At 37.4% G+C, this 16,522-nt stretch overlaps 1 protein-coding gene across 1 annotated transcript in view; it reads left to right on the top strand.

The window, feature by feature from the left end:
- The window catches only part of IGF2R (insulin like growth factor 2 receptor), a 164,147-nt gene extending 148,082 nt beyond the window's left edge, over window positions 1-16,065 (top strand). Inside the window, exons 40-48 of the mRNA XM_036768976.1 lie at window positions 131-365; window positions 896-1,032; window positions 2,742-2,856; window positions 5,230-5,376; window positions 6,370-6,557; window positions 7,555-7,741; window positions 11,418-11,567; window positions 13,512-13,581; window positions 14,240-16,065. Coding sequence (XP_036624871.1) covers window positions 131-365; window positions 896-1,032; window positions 2,742-2,856; window positions 5,230-5,376; window positions 6,370-6,557; window positions 7,555-7,741; window positions 11,418-11,567; window positions 13,512-13,581; window positions 14,240-14,656 — 1,646 coding nt within the window. The 3' untranslated portion in view covers window positions 14,657-16,065. The remainder of the gene's footprint in view (window positions 1-130; window positions 366-895; window positions 1,033-2,741; window positions 2,857-5,229; window positions 5,377-6,369; window positions 6,558-7,554; window positions 7,742-11,417; window positions 11,568-13,511; window positions 13,582-14,239) is intronic.
- The last annotated feature ends 457 nt before the right edge of the window (window positions 16,066-16,522 follow it).

Below are 16,522 nucleotides of genomic sequence, written 5' to 3'. Positions count from 1 at the left end.
TGACAGAGACTTTTGTGTCTTCAGAATTCCAAGAAGAGAGAAATTCTGAATTTTGTAGTAAATGTTATATTTCTTTTTAAATCAGGAAAGTACAAAATATGATCTGTTTCATGAACATTATTTTCCGCAGCAAATAGCTATCGGTCATCTACAATTATATTCAGCTGTGATGAAAATACTGATATTGGGACACCACAAGTCTTCAGTGAGACCCGTGGGTGCGAGGTGACTTTTGAATGGAAAACAAAGGCTGTCTGTCCCCCAAAGAAGATGGATTGTAAATTCATTCAGAAACACAAAACCTATGATCTGCGGCTGCTTTCTTCTCTTACTGGGTCCTGGTTGTTTGTCCATGATGGTACCTCGTGAGTAGAAGTTTCTGTTTAACATCTACCAGACAGTGGTAGTGTTAGGTGGGCTTTAAAACTGCTTGATCTCAAGTCCATTAATTGGTAATAGAGAATCAGTTCGTTTTCAATTTTAACTGTAATTCCAGTCTTTGGGTTTAGGTAACTTCAGATAGTACAAATATTTATTAATCACCTAATGTGAGCAAAGCACTGTGCTATCTGCTGATGGATATTGCTTGAGTTATAGTTTCTGCTCATCATATTGTTGGAAATAAATGCTCCTTAAGTGTGAGAATACCAATATATTGAGTTCTTTTTTTCTTTTTAAAAAAGTTTGAACCCTAATTCATTTTATTATTTATTTATTATAAATTCAATTATAATGAATTTATAAGAATTTATAATTCTGTATAGGAATTTTAGTTTTCTGAAAATTCAAGAGGGTAACATTTTGTACATTTCTCAGTGCATTAGAGTAGAGCATTAATGTCTTTAGAATAAGTATATTGCAATTTCCCCAATGTTCTTCTTCTGTTGGTTTCTAGGTACTATATTAACTTGTGTCAGAGCATATATAAAGGACCCTCTGGCTGCCCTGAACGGGCTAGCATTTGCAAAAAGAGTATAACTGGTACTGTCCAGGTTTTGGGACTTGTTCATACACAGAAGCTAGATGTGACAGGTAATCCTATTGTATTCTTACAGTGATTGATGAAGGTTCTGGTCATCTGTCTTTGTGATTGTGAAATGAGATGACTCAACAAATCTGTGACAGTCTCTTAGGTCTATGAAAGATTTGACCAACTGCTTCCAAAAGTTGTACACTTATACTTTCATACTTTGATACCCCCTTTGCACATCAAATGAGCCCTTGTTGTCTTCCTGTTCCAATCTGGACCTGTGCTCAAAGTTTAGTGGCCCCAAGTATCTTGGAATCTGACTTTAGTCCAGAGGCAGTGGGAGCCAGAATTGTCCCATAAATGACACGTCATTTACTGCTCATCTGAAGTCCATATCGGTTTCACTTGCTTAACTGGTTGTGTGCTTGTTTGAGACATAAAAGTCCTAGAGCTGTTTTGCAAACATACCCTTGTTTGAGCAATTTACAAAATTGCCCAGAAACCTGCTAAATGTTTATTTCAAGATATATTTTTGTATCATCTTAGTTTTTTCAACTTGATTACTTTAAAAGTTCTGCGATTTTTATCTGTGTAAAAGCTTCTTCCAACAATGTAGATCATAACCCTTCTGCCTCTCTACATTTGAGTTGCTTGGACCAAAACCAAATATCAATCACTTGTTAACCAGCACTCCCTCCAGTGATGATCCTCTTCCAACTTAGATAAGCTGATCTTCAAATGATCACCCAGGCTGGGCCTGCACTCGATCCTTTCCAGCTGTGTAAGCCCTGCCAGAGTCTGTGTTCCACTGGCATAGCCTTGGAAAATCAAGTCACTTCTGATGCTGTGATACAGCATCTGAAGAAGACTGCAATGGAGAGAACTACCTTACCACATACTTGAAATGATTCCCTTTAACTCTGCAAGGCTTCTTACCCTGGGGTCCCTAAACTTGCTTTTTAAATATTTTGATAACTGTATTTCAATATGATTGATTTCCTTGATAATTTTATGTATTTTACTTTGTGCACTTAAAAACATTATTCTGAGAAGGGGCCCATAGGTTTCACTAGATTGATAAATGTGTCCATGGCACTAAAAAGGTTAAGAACCCCAGTATTTGTATTGAGGTTGGATAGTTGTTGTGAGAGAAGCTGACTTTAGTGTAGACAAATTTAGATTGGGAAGGACAGATACCACTGTAAGTGAGGCTCATGTTTGTAACCTCCAGCAGAGTAGGCTTTTAATGCACATTAAATGTTTTATGTAAATAAAAAAAAAGTGATTCGTTAATTTGTCAAGACCATTAAAACTGGACCTTTTTCAAAGAGGCATTAAATAATCATAGCCAGTACAGAATGTTGTAATTTTTTAAATAAAGCAAGGCAAAGATTTTAGGTTTTTAACATGTTGCATACTTGTAAAGAAGATTTGGATTCAGTTCAGATCACTGAAATGAACCTTTTCTCTATATAAATGAATGACTCAAAGACTGCATGTTAAAAATAGCATAGTTCCTCAAGACTCTTCAAAATGAACAATTAATTTTTGCATCTTAGTAAATATTTCAGTATGTTATAGTGATATGAGAGTTATTAATATTATGTTAACTGGGACTTTTTAAACTTAAATATTAGACCAATGCTTATGAAGTTTCTCTGTAGCATACCAGAATTTTGTTTTGGACTTTAATATTATATATATTTCACTAAAGTCCTTTTTCTGCAGTGTACTAGAAATATTGTTTAACTAAATTATTTATGTATTGCAGGTGACAAAGTCCTTGTAACTTACTCAAATGGCTATGAGTGCAGGCGAAATAAGACTGCCACCACAGTTATAGAGCTGAAATGTGCAAAGACAGTTGGCAAGCCCATGCTTAAGAGGTAGGGATTGTTTTGATTTGAATTGTTTATCAGAATAGGCTTGTGGAAATGGTATACTGACAAGAATTTTCTCAGTGGTTCTTGGTTCTTGATCCAGACAGCTGCCTTGGGTTCAGAAAATAATAAATCTTATAATTTTGTTTCTGAAAAATATTTTGTACTTCTTAAATTACTCTTGTGGGAAATGAAGTTTTGAACCCTGGATTTAATTAGGTAATATGCACAAAAGCTGTGTGTAGAAAAGCACCTCAGGTTCAAATCCTACCAGTGCTTAGCTTAGAGCCAATATCACATAGTAGGTGTAATAAATGCTTGTTGACTTGATTTGGCCTTTGTGACATTGGGCAAGTCACTTAACTTCTTTGGGCCTCTGTTTTTTCCTCTATAAAATAGGTAACATGGCCTCTGAAGTCCCTCCTAGCCTTATATCTGTGATATTATGTTGAAGTGTCAGTGGGGCATTGAAGTAGAGAGTTCTTTGAGGTAATTAGTGGTGAGATTCCCTAAGCTTCCCGATCTATAAAATGAGAAAGCTAGACTAGAAATAGATTGCCTTCCAATTCTTCCTTTATGATCCTATGAGTTTTATGTAGATCATGCACAGATCTATATACCCAGCTCTTGTCTTTCTCCTGAGCTCCAGACCTATAATGCCAGGTGCCTAGTGGACATTTCTCATTGGATGATTGGAATCTCAAAATCAACATTCCCAAGGTAGAACTCATCTTTTTTCCAAACCCACTCCACCCCCCTTCTTAATATCCTAATTTTTGTTAAGAGCACCATCATCCAGTCACCCAGATTCACAATTTTATAGACATCTCCAACTCCTACCTTCTCTCCTCCCCCACTCCTATATCCAGTCACTTGCTGATTGGATAAATAAAATAAAAAAAAACCCATAACAACAAGCATTTATTAAGTGCCTACTATGTTCCAGGTGCTGGGAATATAAAGACTCCACCCTCCCTTCCCCCCCCCCCCCCCCAAAGTCATTCTCTGCCTTCGATGAGGTTACATTCTATCAGGGGAGAAAGCATACACACGAGTGTAAACAAAATACATACAAAATGAATACAAGGTAATTTTTTATGAGGCAGATACTAATAGGTGGGGTTTGGGGTGAGAGTGGGGGAAGAATTTTAAAAAATCAATTAGGAGGTGTTATTCCCTGTTGCCTCAAGGATCAAATACAAATTTCTTTGTTTGCCATTTAAAGTCTTTTGTGGCCTGTCTCCTCCACCTTTCCAGGCTTATTCCACATCACTTTGCTTATTCTGGGGCTCAGCCAAATTAGCTTGCTTTCCTGTCTTTGTAAACTGTATTTCATCTGCTGTCTCTGTACCTTTACAAAGGCTGTCCCTTATGCCTAGAATATATTCCCTGTTCACCTCTGCCTTTTAGAATTGCTAACTTCTTTTAAAGCTTAGTTCAAGTGCTACCTCTTATGTGAAGAAGTCTTTCTTGATTCCTTTTAGCTAGGATTGCCTGTCTCCCCATCCCCTAAAATCACCACTTATTTACTTTGAATAGGTCTTGTTTAGTCTTAACTATGTGCACTTACAGACTGTTTCTGCCAATAAAGTATAATTTCCTTGAGGCCTTGAACTGTAGGATTTTTGTCTTTGTTTTTACAGGGCCTGGTACAGAGTAAGTACTTAAATACTTTTTGAATGATTGATTTACCATGTATGAGTCGTGTCAAGAGAAAGTTGGCCAGCAGGGGGAGTATGTTAGCTAATGTTTATGTATCTTTGCTTCCAAGAAGCTGAAAAAAGTAAAGTCAAATAACTTGAGCTTGCCATGCTTTGAATTTCTGTGGGTTTGGGAAAGGGAAAATTCAGAAACTAGCAAAGGATTAAACAAATTCAAAGGATTCAAATTTCTGAAAAGTTTGCAAAAACCAAAACCAAGAATTCTAAAAGCAAATAGGCGTCATCTTTTAAATTTGTATTATTTTTTAAATTCTAAAATATATATATTTTTATAGTTTTAAAAAATGTTTGCATACTTTATAATAATGCCAACATACTGGGTGGTCCCCTTCCCTAAATACTTCATACTTATACAGCTGGGATATTGTGTCACTAAGAGGTTTTAACCAATCTATTACTAGCTTGACTTTTTTTAGATGTCATAGTTATGAATTGGCATAGGAAACTTCGGAGATTATCTGGGAGTATTAGTACATGAAGGGATATGATGATGAAAGATAATCCTTTGCTGAATGCTGAGAACTGACTTGTTGCCCTGTATGTTTTTGAAAACAAATAAGTTTGATTTAGGCATTCAGTAAACTATATTTTAAGAGTCAACAATCCCCAAGGCTAATGTGATCATTATAGTTCATGATATATTTGTCCTCCTTTATAGGTTTGACAGAGAGAACTGTACATATTATATTATGTGGGAAACTCGAGCAGCTTGTGCAGTGAAGCCACAGGAGGTGGAGATGGTGAATGGGACCATCATCAATCCTGCCAATGACAAGCATTTCAGCCTAGGAGATATTTATTTTAAGTAAGTAAAATATTTTTCTTTTGAGTACCAAAATGTGTTTAAAATTAAACCACTAATTCACCAGCATGGAGCAAAGCAAGATAAATTTAGTGTTGTGTTTTAGTTACTGTAGCTAGGGGTAGTTATATTTTTCCTTATTATGGGAGAAAGCATTACTGAACTATTAGGTTTAACACCAAAGATGGTGAATTCTTCAGTGTGAAAAAATTTTCCCTTCCTTTCCTCCCTCCTTCAATCTTTTTTTAAAATACATTTTTATTGATATCTTTTGTTTTTGCATCACCTAAATCTACCCCATGCTGCTCTGTCTTTTCCTCTCTCCCCAGAGAACTATACCGTACAACAAAAATATTTCCCTTAGTATTAGTAGGATTGAGGAACAGAAGATTTTTAAAATAATCTCTCACATAGTCTATCAGATGCTAGGAAGAAAAGGCTTAATCCTTTATGCTTAATAGTTCATGCAAAATTTATTTTTCTCTAACCTGTTTTGGTTTGAGATATTAGTCTTCTGGAGGCAATTAATAATGCTCAAGGCGCTGGCCAGAGTGAGGGAAGGTAGAGTATAAACATTTGCCAAGTATATTTAAGGTTCTAAAAATGGCCATGTAGTAACAGTGCTAGTGCATTACAAGGAACCTTATGCCTTCAGAGAAATTTTTGGGGTTGTATGGTCACCTAGGTGCTGTTTACCGCTTCCTTGAAGTGTAGAAAAGGCAAAGTGAGCTGTATGGCTCTGGAGCTATCTTTTTCTACCTTGACCTTTCATTAGGAGAAAGAGAGGTATCACTGAAGCTGGTCACGAAAGAGCAAACTACTAAGTTTGGATACAGTTGTAAGACACAGCTCCCTGTAAGGACTCTTGGTCGTGTGCTGAACTGTCCACAACCATCGTATGCTTCATAACAAGATTAGAGGGCAACTCCTGTGGTGTGGTTGGTGTGGTTTTTCAGGTTAGAGAGGCTGTGATGATATATTTTGTTTTTGTTTCAGGTTATTCAGTGCCTCTGGGGATATGAGACCTAATGGGGATGCTTATATGTATGAAATCCAGCTTTCTTCTATCACAAATTCAGCAAATCCTTTGTGTTATGGAGCTAGTATATGTCAGGTTAAAACAAATGATCAAAAGTTTGGTAGGCAAGTTGGATCTTCGGATAAAACTAGATATTACATTCAAGGTAATTGCTTTTAATCTTCTCAATATTTTCTTCCCAAAATGGGTTTAAAGTCTTAAGTGGATTCCATTTTCTCTCAACTTCTGATTAAACTTGTGAACTAGAATTATAATACTTAATAAAGGCTTTGCTATTGACACTAATGTAATATGTTCAGAAGAAAACTTGTTTATCAGCAAATCAACCAGCTTTGTAGCTCATCTAAAATATGTATTATGTTTAGGCTTATATATTTCCCTAGAGGAGAAGGGATGAAAAAAATATATACTTTTGCCAGGTTATTTATTGAAGCAGACATTATGATGTTTTGGCATTGATCCTATCACAGATAGCAGTGCCAAGCTGGATGGTCTGGAATATGCATATTTTTTGGTTTCCAAAAAATGGAGTAATGCTGGTAGTACAGATCAGATGATCTTAACTGGCCATTCACAGGTACTAATTCATATTTGAACATAATGCCTACCACAATTAAACAGATTAGGGATCTAGACTCCAGTGGAAAGGAAGGTTTTAAACTATATTTTTATATAAAATCTTAAGAGTTGTATTGAATCTTAGTGATTGGGTTCAGCCATATGATTTTATAGATGAGGCAGTTGCAACTCAAAAGAAACTAAAAGATTTGCACAAGATTGTACAAGGCTAATACTGGAACTAGGTCTTGACTTCCGTTCTAGTAGTCTTTTCCTATCCTATATTTTCTTCTAATCTACTAAACATTGTCTAAGGCAATATTAGGTTCTGGGGAGCAAGATAAAAAATGACACAGTCCTTGCCCTGAAAGAGCTAACATACCATTGAGTTTTAGATCATGGATTCAAAGCCTTGTTTTTCAGTTATAACTCCCCAATTACTGATGACATCCTGTGACAAGCCAGAGTAGAATGTAATTTTGAAGGGTTGTAATTATAGCTGTGAAGGACCAATAAAACTGGAAAGCATGAAATGATGAAAGTCGTTATGACATTTCAAATTGTGTCTTCCTTTCTCTTGGTAGATGATGACCTAGATGTTGTGTTTTCCTCTTCCTCTAAATGTGGAAAAGATAATACGAAATATGTCTCTTCTACCATCTTTTTCCATTGTGACCCATTGGTGAAGGAGGGTATCCCTGAATTTAGTCATGAAACAGCAGACTGTCAATACCTCTTTTCATGGTATACCTCTGCTGTGTGCCCTCTGGGGTAAGTAATTTTTTTTCTTTTTTTCTTTGTAACTCTTAGATGGTCCCTTTCCAGTTTTGTTAACTTTGAAACAAAAGTTGGTAAATAATTGGGCACTTATCATATTCAAGGCCCTATGCTAGGCAGTGCTAGGTCTTTCTCCTACTTGACATAGCTACTATGGAACCTTGAGAGATCAATAGAAATCTGCCCTCCTGACCGACCCCTGCTATTAGTGTTACACAAACATGTGGGATAGGGATGCTATATTTTTATTGATCGAGTTCACCCTTATCCATTTCTGCTCTACAGTAAAAGTGAATGTCAAGGGAGTGGGGGGATACAGATCCCTTTCAGACTCCTCCCAGACCCAAGATTGATAAAATATTTCATATTTGTGATTAGATATGAACATGTGACAAAAGGGAGTTTCACTTGCTGCTTCTAATTGTTCTTGCTTTATGGTTATATATCTCATCCCAGTTGCCCTGTCCCAAAGCTGTCAACTTTATTGTCTGGTGCAGATTTTAGCCTTACTATATCCAAATCTTAGTCTATATCCCACATATTTCTAAAACTTATCAATTGCTGCTCTTGTTGAGTCTTTCCAAGAACTACATGTATTATAAGGGATCATTTGATAAATGCCATAAATAAAAATATAAATAATTTTAAAGTGCATTAAGAATTCAAAGGAAGAAGAGATTATTTCTGAGAACCTGGGAAAATCAGGGATGGCTTAGTAGAGAAGGTAGCATTTATACTGAACCTTGAAAGATGGGGTAGTACAGAGAAGAAGTACAGTATGGGCAAAGGTACTGAGGTGGGAAAGGGCAAGGTATATTCAGGGAATGTCTAGTAGTCAAGTTTAAGTCATAAAGAGAATGTGTGTGGGGGGGTAGGGAAATAAAGTTAGGGCCAGACCTTTGAATGCCAGTTTAAGGACTTAAGACATGAATTGGGCAATTGAAATTGTCAGAATATTTGAGCAGGGAAATGACATGATTAGGTTAAGATGGGATTCCTTAGGGAAGTTAATGTTTAAGTCACTATAGGATGAAAGGTAGCAAGAAGAAACTTGAGGGAAGGAGAACCAGTTAGGCCATCAAAATGATTGGCACTGAAAACTTGGACCAAGGTGGTGGCAATGGGACGGGACTGGAGGGAAGGGAAGGGAAGGGAAGAGGGATAAGTGTGAAGACTGTGAAGGAAAAAGCAACAGGATTTTAGTGATTAACTCCTCTCCTTTCTTCATCATCTACATCAAGATGACCTCAAGTTCTTTACCTTGGGCGATTAGGAGAACAATGGTACCATTAGAAATCCAGGAGAAGGCACTGGAGTAGTTGTCTTCTTAGATTTAGATGTTTTGGAATCTACTTCCTATCTTATACTCTCTCTGAATATGCTTCATACTTAAGAACTTCAAATATCTGATTTTGTCAGTGTGCTTACTCCCTTAAAAGATACAGATTGCAACCCTCCTATGCATTAGTGCAGAAGTTCTCAAAGTGTGGTCCAAGGACTCCTGGGGAGTCCCTGACGTGCCTTTAGGGGATCCCTAAGGTCAATACTATTTTCCTAATAATACTGAGATGTTACTTGTCTATTAAACTGCTCTTCTCTTTTCCAACTACATATCTGTGTGAAACAGGATTTTTGAAGCTGGTGCATGCTTAAGAGATGCACCAGCTTCAGCCTGCCCAGTAACAGGTGCTATAGGCATGTGCCTTCATGTTCAACCATGGACATCTTTTTGAGATACTGTGACCAAAACCTTCATCACCCAGTTGTCAGTCTGGTCATGAGTTCCTCTGAACTTAACTAGGCTAGTCCTTGGACAATGGGCATACAGTTTAGTTCCAGACAATACTTGTTGAAGCCTTTCCATCTTGGTAGGCTCTATTGGCAGCGTGCTGTGTTCACATAGCCTTCGGAAGAGTGGTTTATGCATACCATGATGAAGCCTTAGAGGAGATCTTCAGTGGACCGCCAGCTTGATTTTTGGGGGGAAATCATGAAATAATTACAAAAGTGCTTTCAGCTCTGTACAGTTAGGAGCATAGCATTTAGCGATGGAAGGCGGCTTGTAAGTCACCTCGCCCAGTCCAAATGTTTTATGCATATAGCGGAGACACAGAAAGATCAAGGGAGTTTGCTTGGGAAGGAGAAGCAGTATTTGAATCCAGAGCTTCTGACTCTAAATTCAATGATCTTTTTACAATACCGTATTTCTTGTAGGAAATGGGGCTTTAAAAGAGTAATAACTATGTGGATACCTGCTTTCTTTCAAGATTTCTTTCTTAATTGCCTCTAAACAGAATTTCTGAGCATACTTTGCTTTTTAGACTTAATCGTATAAAATTCTCCCCCTGTTGTAAACTGCAGTCTCTTGAGGGTTAGGGCCTCTTCCCTGTGCTCTATTAATGCTGGCAGCAATAACTATTTAGGTGGCAAGAAATACCTTAGTATTTAGCGTTTTCTTTTGCTGAGGCTTCCCTTAAGCGTTTAACCAGAAGAGTACATTTCAACATTTGGGTTGCAAATTTTTAGATGGTAATTGTGTGGTCCTTGACTATAACATAATTGATGTTCCTGAGCCAAATCAGACTGCCTTTGGGGATAGGGCCATGATCAGGGAAACTATATATATATATATATATATATATATATATAAAAACAATATATACAAAGAAGACATAAACATTGATAAGCAAGATGCAAGATATAATGTGTTAAGAACAAAGGACCTGTAGAAGCAAATTTGAGGAGGAAAAGAAGATGCTTTCATCTGGGAGGAGGTACATACTACCCAAACTCTGCCTTGAAGACAGAAAAAGATTTTAGCTGGGGGAGATGTGGAGGGAGGGCACATGCACAGAGGCAGGAGAGGACAAGTTAAAACTGGGGACCAGTTTGGTTAGAATGTATATGATGGATGGACTTGATTCAGATGAGTTCCCTGTTAATTGAGGTTCAATTTTCATACAAAATGAAAGTCGTAGGTGATTCAGTGATTAACAAAAGGAGATTTACTTAGCTATAGCATAAAAAGACTGTTCAACCAGGATACTGAGGCATTTATCTTGGGTAGACATAATCTCCCTTGTCTCCATATGGAAACATGTCTGGTCAGCAGGGCGAGGTATGGTGGCTGATGTGGTCTTAAGGGCTCTGACTCCATGTGGTCCTTTTGATGCCCTTCAGTGACCAGAAACTGCACATCAATATGGACAGATTCTACAAAGAAGCTGCTGCAAGAGGGATACCTTAGTCCCCTGGGATAATTAAGTCCCTGGACTGGCTTTATGTTGCCTCTTGGAAAAACTAGCCTAACCCATGTGATGGTGGTAGGGGAAACCCTAGTAAATAGTGGTCCTGTCAAAATGTTTAAAGGGGCGTATAGTAAGAAATGAGGAAAGAAAGGTAGGTGGAACCTAGATCATGGAGAACCTTAAATGACAAAATAAGGAATTTTGTATTTTGTTCTATAGATAAGGGGGAGCCATTGAAGGTTTTTGAACAGGGGAGTAACATGGTCATACTTGTGCTATCACTTGGATACAAAAATTTCCCCTAGGAATCAAAATGAAGCTGTTTGTTGGGTGGAAATCCTTAGGGTAGACATCTAAAAAGCAAAAACAAAAAATTTTTTATATCAAAGTGATATCAATTCCTTTCTCTTACTTGCTTCTAGGATGGAAATTATTAAAGATCGAGATGAAGATGGACTGAATCACAAGGGTCTCTCTGGAAGAAGCCAAGCTGTTGGGACACTTCTCAGCCTGCTTCTGGTGGTCCTTACTGTGTGTCTCTTGATTATGTTACTATATAACAAGGAAAGAAGGTAAGGAGAAAAGAATGGGTGAGAAGGAAAAATGAGTAATTTGTTATTAGGGTTTGAGGGGAGAGCGGATGACAAATAAAATTCCTGGTCACATTCACATAGGAATACAGTAGTATCATCAGAGCTTTAAAGTCTCTCTGGGCTGTTGATATATGTACAAAAATTCTTAAAATTTAAGAAAATAGATTCTGTAGTTTCTGTGATGAAGGTAGGCTGATATCAACTTAGTGAAGCCAGAAATGGTTGATGTGAAGAAGTTTAAAAGCTGACACTGTTGCGTCTGATTCACAGCCCACTGTGGCTCTTTATATCCCACATGTTGGAAGTGATACCTTTATGAACCACTTTCTTAATAGACTATTATTCCAATCCATTTTCAGCTTTTTTTAGTTGTTTCTTCTGCATGTCTAAGACTCATAAGGAATTAAACACCATCTTCTTTCTAAACAAATGACTTTTTGTTCAGATGTTTGTGTGAGATCTAGAAAAAAGGGAAATCAAGACCTGGGAAATGTTGCCTTTGCTCTTTTCTCCAAGAGCAATCTTTTAGTGCCTTTGTCTTGTTAGTAGTTCAAATGTGAGAGTTATAAGTGGAAAAAATGTTTTCTGCCCATTGCTTCAACCTTAGGAGTTTTTACCTTTTATTTCTTAATCATTATTCAGTTTATTGGTTTTTTTTTTCATCAATGCCAGAATTGTAAGAAATCTGGACTATTCCTAGTCCACCATCTTAGTCAGAAATCTCATAGAGATATCTAGAGCTAAAACCATGGAAAGAAATTGCTAGCCACAAAACAAAGAGAGATGAAGAACTTAAAATGGAGAGAGAGAGATAGAGATAGAGAGAGAGAGAGAGAGAGAGAGAGAGAGAGAGAGAGAGAGAGAAAGAGAATGTTTCAGACATGGCTAATGTGGGAATTTGTTTTGCTGGACTGTGCAAAAATGTATTGAAGGATTTGTTTTCTTTTTAATTTGCTCAAGGGTGGTGGGGAGTAGTGAGAGGGACAAATTAATAAGGCCAGGAGGTTGAAACAGGGTTTATATCTTATATCTTTGCTATATTGCTGTTTTTTGACAGGGAAATATAGAAGAATAGATATTAGGCAGACAGGTGGTGTTGTGGGTAGAGTGCTTGACTAGGAGGGAGTCAAGAAGACTTGAGTTTGAATCCTGCCTCAGACTCTAACTTTGACCCCTTATCATCTGTAAAAGGTGAAGTAAAAATAACATTTACCTCATAGGGTTGTTGTGCTGTTTGTCCTTTGTTCTTGAAGAGGACTGTGACATCAGAAGGTGATGCCGTGACTTGTGAGTGGATTGGATTTAAGTGAGGAGGGCTGTGCAGAGTCACCAGCCTCACTGTCTCCTCTGGAGCCATCTGGGTCGAGTGGCCAGATATAGATGAGGATGATGGATGGCTCCAGATAAAGGGGGGGACCATGGCCTGTTCAAGCTCAGGTCTTTCCCAGCTTATTCCTCAGCTTATTCCTGTTTGTTTACAGGTGACTGAGGCAAAGCTGCCATTCAGTGATTAAAAGTTGTGAGGATCAAATGAGATAACATATGCGAAGCTCTTTGAAAACTTCCAAGCATGTTATAAACGCTATTATTTGAAAACCATTTATTGCTTGAAAATATTTTCTTTTAAAAATTATTATTGTTTTTTAAAATAAAAAAATACCCAGCAATGCAGCCCTAGGACTTAGAGAAATTGTATTTGAAGATAATGTAAGTATACAATTCTAGTAAATACGTTTGACAATGACATGCTGTCGTATGTGTGTCTTTAATCCTGTGAGGGGTTAGTACAAAGCTGGGACCAGAACCAGGTCTCCTGAATGTTATTCCTTTAGGCATTCTACGACACTATTCTGCTGTTTCTTTTAAGAGTAAAGAGAAGTTATTAATTTACTCTTACCATCACAAATATATATTTTTTCATAGGGAAACTGTCATGCATAGAATAAGCAGCTGCTGTAAGAGAAGTTCCAATGTGTCTTACAAATACACCAAGGTAATTTTCTAGACTACTATGAATAGAACTTTAGATTCTCAGATTTGGATGCTTAAAGAAATTCCTCTTTCTCTGGTTTATCCATACTTTATTCCACCTTCTTCTTCCCCCAATTCTATACATACCTGTTACCCTAAATTCTGGTTTTTGCTAAAATGCAAACATTCTGTAAGATAGGCTCCTGATATATAGATCAGAACATGCATATTTTGACTTCAGGGATTCATGGAAGCCCAAACAAGAATAATACAGACAAGTTGTGAAAGGTACTTTTCTCCTTTTCTTTCCCAAGTGATGCCAAAAGGCTTGTTCAGTTGATGACTGTTTTGTTTAGACATTGCTGTGAGCTTTAGGCCTAAGTGCTACAACTCTAACTTGTCCTGGTCACACTGGCCTGCTCTGACCCAGTCATTATTAGGAAGGGGCCAAGTCTTGCCCTTGCCCAAGAACTGCTGCCTTGTCCTCCCAGTTAGTAATGACCAGAGCTGGAAGAATAGCATAGCTGCCACCATGGGGAACTGAAAGAAGGTGGTGAATCTGACACTGAGAACACTTCATTCAGTGTGGTGGGGGGAGGAGGTTTAGAGGGAAGAATGTTGGAATTGTAAACAGGGTTTACATCATATGTTCTTGCTATGCTGCTTTTTTTTTTTGACAGGTGAACACAGAAGAAGAGGCAGATGAAAATGAAACGGAGTGGCTTATGGAAGAGATTCAGCTGTCAGCTTCAAGGCCTGGGAAGGAAGGGCAAGAAAACGGCCACATTACCACCAAGTCTGTGAAATCAGATGCCCTAACTTCCCTGCATGCAGATGACCAGGACAGTGAAGACGAGGTCTTGACCATTCCTGATGTGAAGATTCATTTAGCGAGGGGCACCCGTCCAGGAGGAACAGACAAGGGTAGAAATCTACAAAGGAAGACATTCAAGCATGGAAATGATGACATGGTTGGTTTGCTTAAAGGAGAGAAGGAAAGAAAAGGAAAACCTAAGTTAGGACAGCAGAGAGCAATGGATTCTGCATACCCCATGTCATTTCATGACGACAGTGATGAAGATCTGCTCCATGTCTAAAACTCCCTCTCGTGCCTACAAGAGAAAATTTATTAGTGGGACAGAAAAGCATCTCCAACCAAATATGAAGACTTCACAACTTGATGCTGATGCTTCTATAATTTTTGCCTTTAACAAGAACTCATTCAAAAGGGAAGAAGTTTTTGTGCTGGTGACGGGGAGAAGGGGAATGATGGCTCAGCTTATTCCTGTTTGTTTACAGGTGATGGAAAAGTCATTGCCTAAGTTAGCCAGATGACATTGGTACTCTGATTCCAGGGTTCTGTCCATGTCTGCATTTAGAAGCATAGCCATTAGAAGCTTATTAGCTCTTATTTAGTACAAATATACTCCCAGAAGGCAGGGTTTGATTTAAATGAAGGGGAAAAAAGCCCTGACACTTTAGACCATTTAAGATACTTGATTATTAGCATTTTAATTCTCTCTCCGCCCCCTATTTATTGACTGTGACTACTCAGGTTTGCTGAAATAACAGTAACAATTTCTTCCTGCCGGCAGGGGGGTATTCTGTTGATTCACCCATTGTAGGAGAAAGAAAAGGTGTTAATCCATATGCTGGGATGGTCTGAGGTGGGCCTGGCGTATCATTTATCCCTTATGTTGAAATATTTCATTTCTGGACTTTGGATTTTCTTTTTAAGAAACAAAATGTTCTTTAGTTTCTTGGGTGCTTCAAAAGGTTCACATTCTGTATATGGCTTTAGCCAAAAACAGCTGCTGCTCTTTGCATGTTATTCTTGGTCCTGGTCATATGAAGCAAATCTATCAGTATTTTGCTAGACTTCTGGTGAACCCAAACAACTGACCCAAAGATTGATTTCCTATGGAGTTGAGACTTGGTGCCATACCACAGAAAAGAACCAGGTTTCTCAGGATTGTGGGTATAGGTCATCTCAGTATCATCTTCACTGTCTGTCTAATCCTATTTTTTAAAGAAAAAAAAGAGAACTTTGTAAACCATCGGACCTACAGAAGCCTTAATTTGCACAATGTGTATCTTTATGGAACTAATTGCATGAAAAATGATGGGCCAAAATCTTATCAGTAGTATCATACTTCAATTCATCCTCTATTTGGAGGTCATAATTATTACTTATAGTGTTGCCTCTATAGAATGAAAATTATGGCATTCTTCCTCTAGCTCTTAACTCCTTTCTGGAAGTGTTTGTTGAATTATCTTCAGGGGGATTTAACCTGATGTTGTAGAATTGTATATAGATATGTCGTATTCAAATTCTTAAAAACAAATAGAAAAAGCAAAGTCCCCTGGTTTGTACCTGGTTTGGCTGGCTTACTTGGTTTCAACATGAGTGTATTTTTAAAGGTTGATTTCTCTCCCCTTTTTCCAATAAAATTTACTGTAATATAAATAAAGTATTCTGCAATTTCAATAAAAGATAAATTATTAATTTGGTTTTGCAGTTTATTCCCCTCAGTGGAGAGAGAACTTCTAACTTAATCTTAAAGAAAAATGGTTTTAAGATGCTGTGTTTTAAATGTAAAATGTCCTGGGTTCTTACTTATGAGTCCTTGTTTTCTTGATGCGATTTTCCCTGTAGAAGAGTATCAAATCCTAACAGACCTGATTAGCTCCCCTCCCTTCTTTCATTTCCATCTGATTTTTTCTCATAGTTCCAAGATAACAAATATTTTTGTGTTTCTAATTTTTCAAATGGTGACCTGGAATCCCAGAGAAATAACAGTATAGTGGAACTATGTAGAATTTAATAGAAGCAATCATTGAAAATAAGTAACAGTGATTTGAAGGAAAAATTTCAAATGTAGGTTTGTTGGTTTTTTTTTTTTGTTTAAGGAAGAGACTGGTTTTAAGTCAAGAGTGAAACATGTTAATGTTAAAGCAAAATT

Source organism: Trichosurus vulpecula, chromosome 7 (assembly GCF_011100635.1).
Source record: "Trichosurus vulpecula isolate mTriVul1 chromosome 7, mTriVul1.pri, whole genome shotgun sequence".
Classification (NCBI taxonomy): domain Eukaryota; kingdom Metazoa; phylum Chordata; class Mammalia; order Diprotodontia; family Phalangeridae; genus Trichosurus; species Trichosurus vulpecula.
Note: the sequence above shows the minus strand (reverse complement) of the source record. Positions and strands in the feature narration are given on the sequence as shown.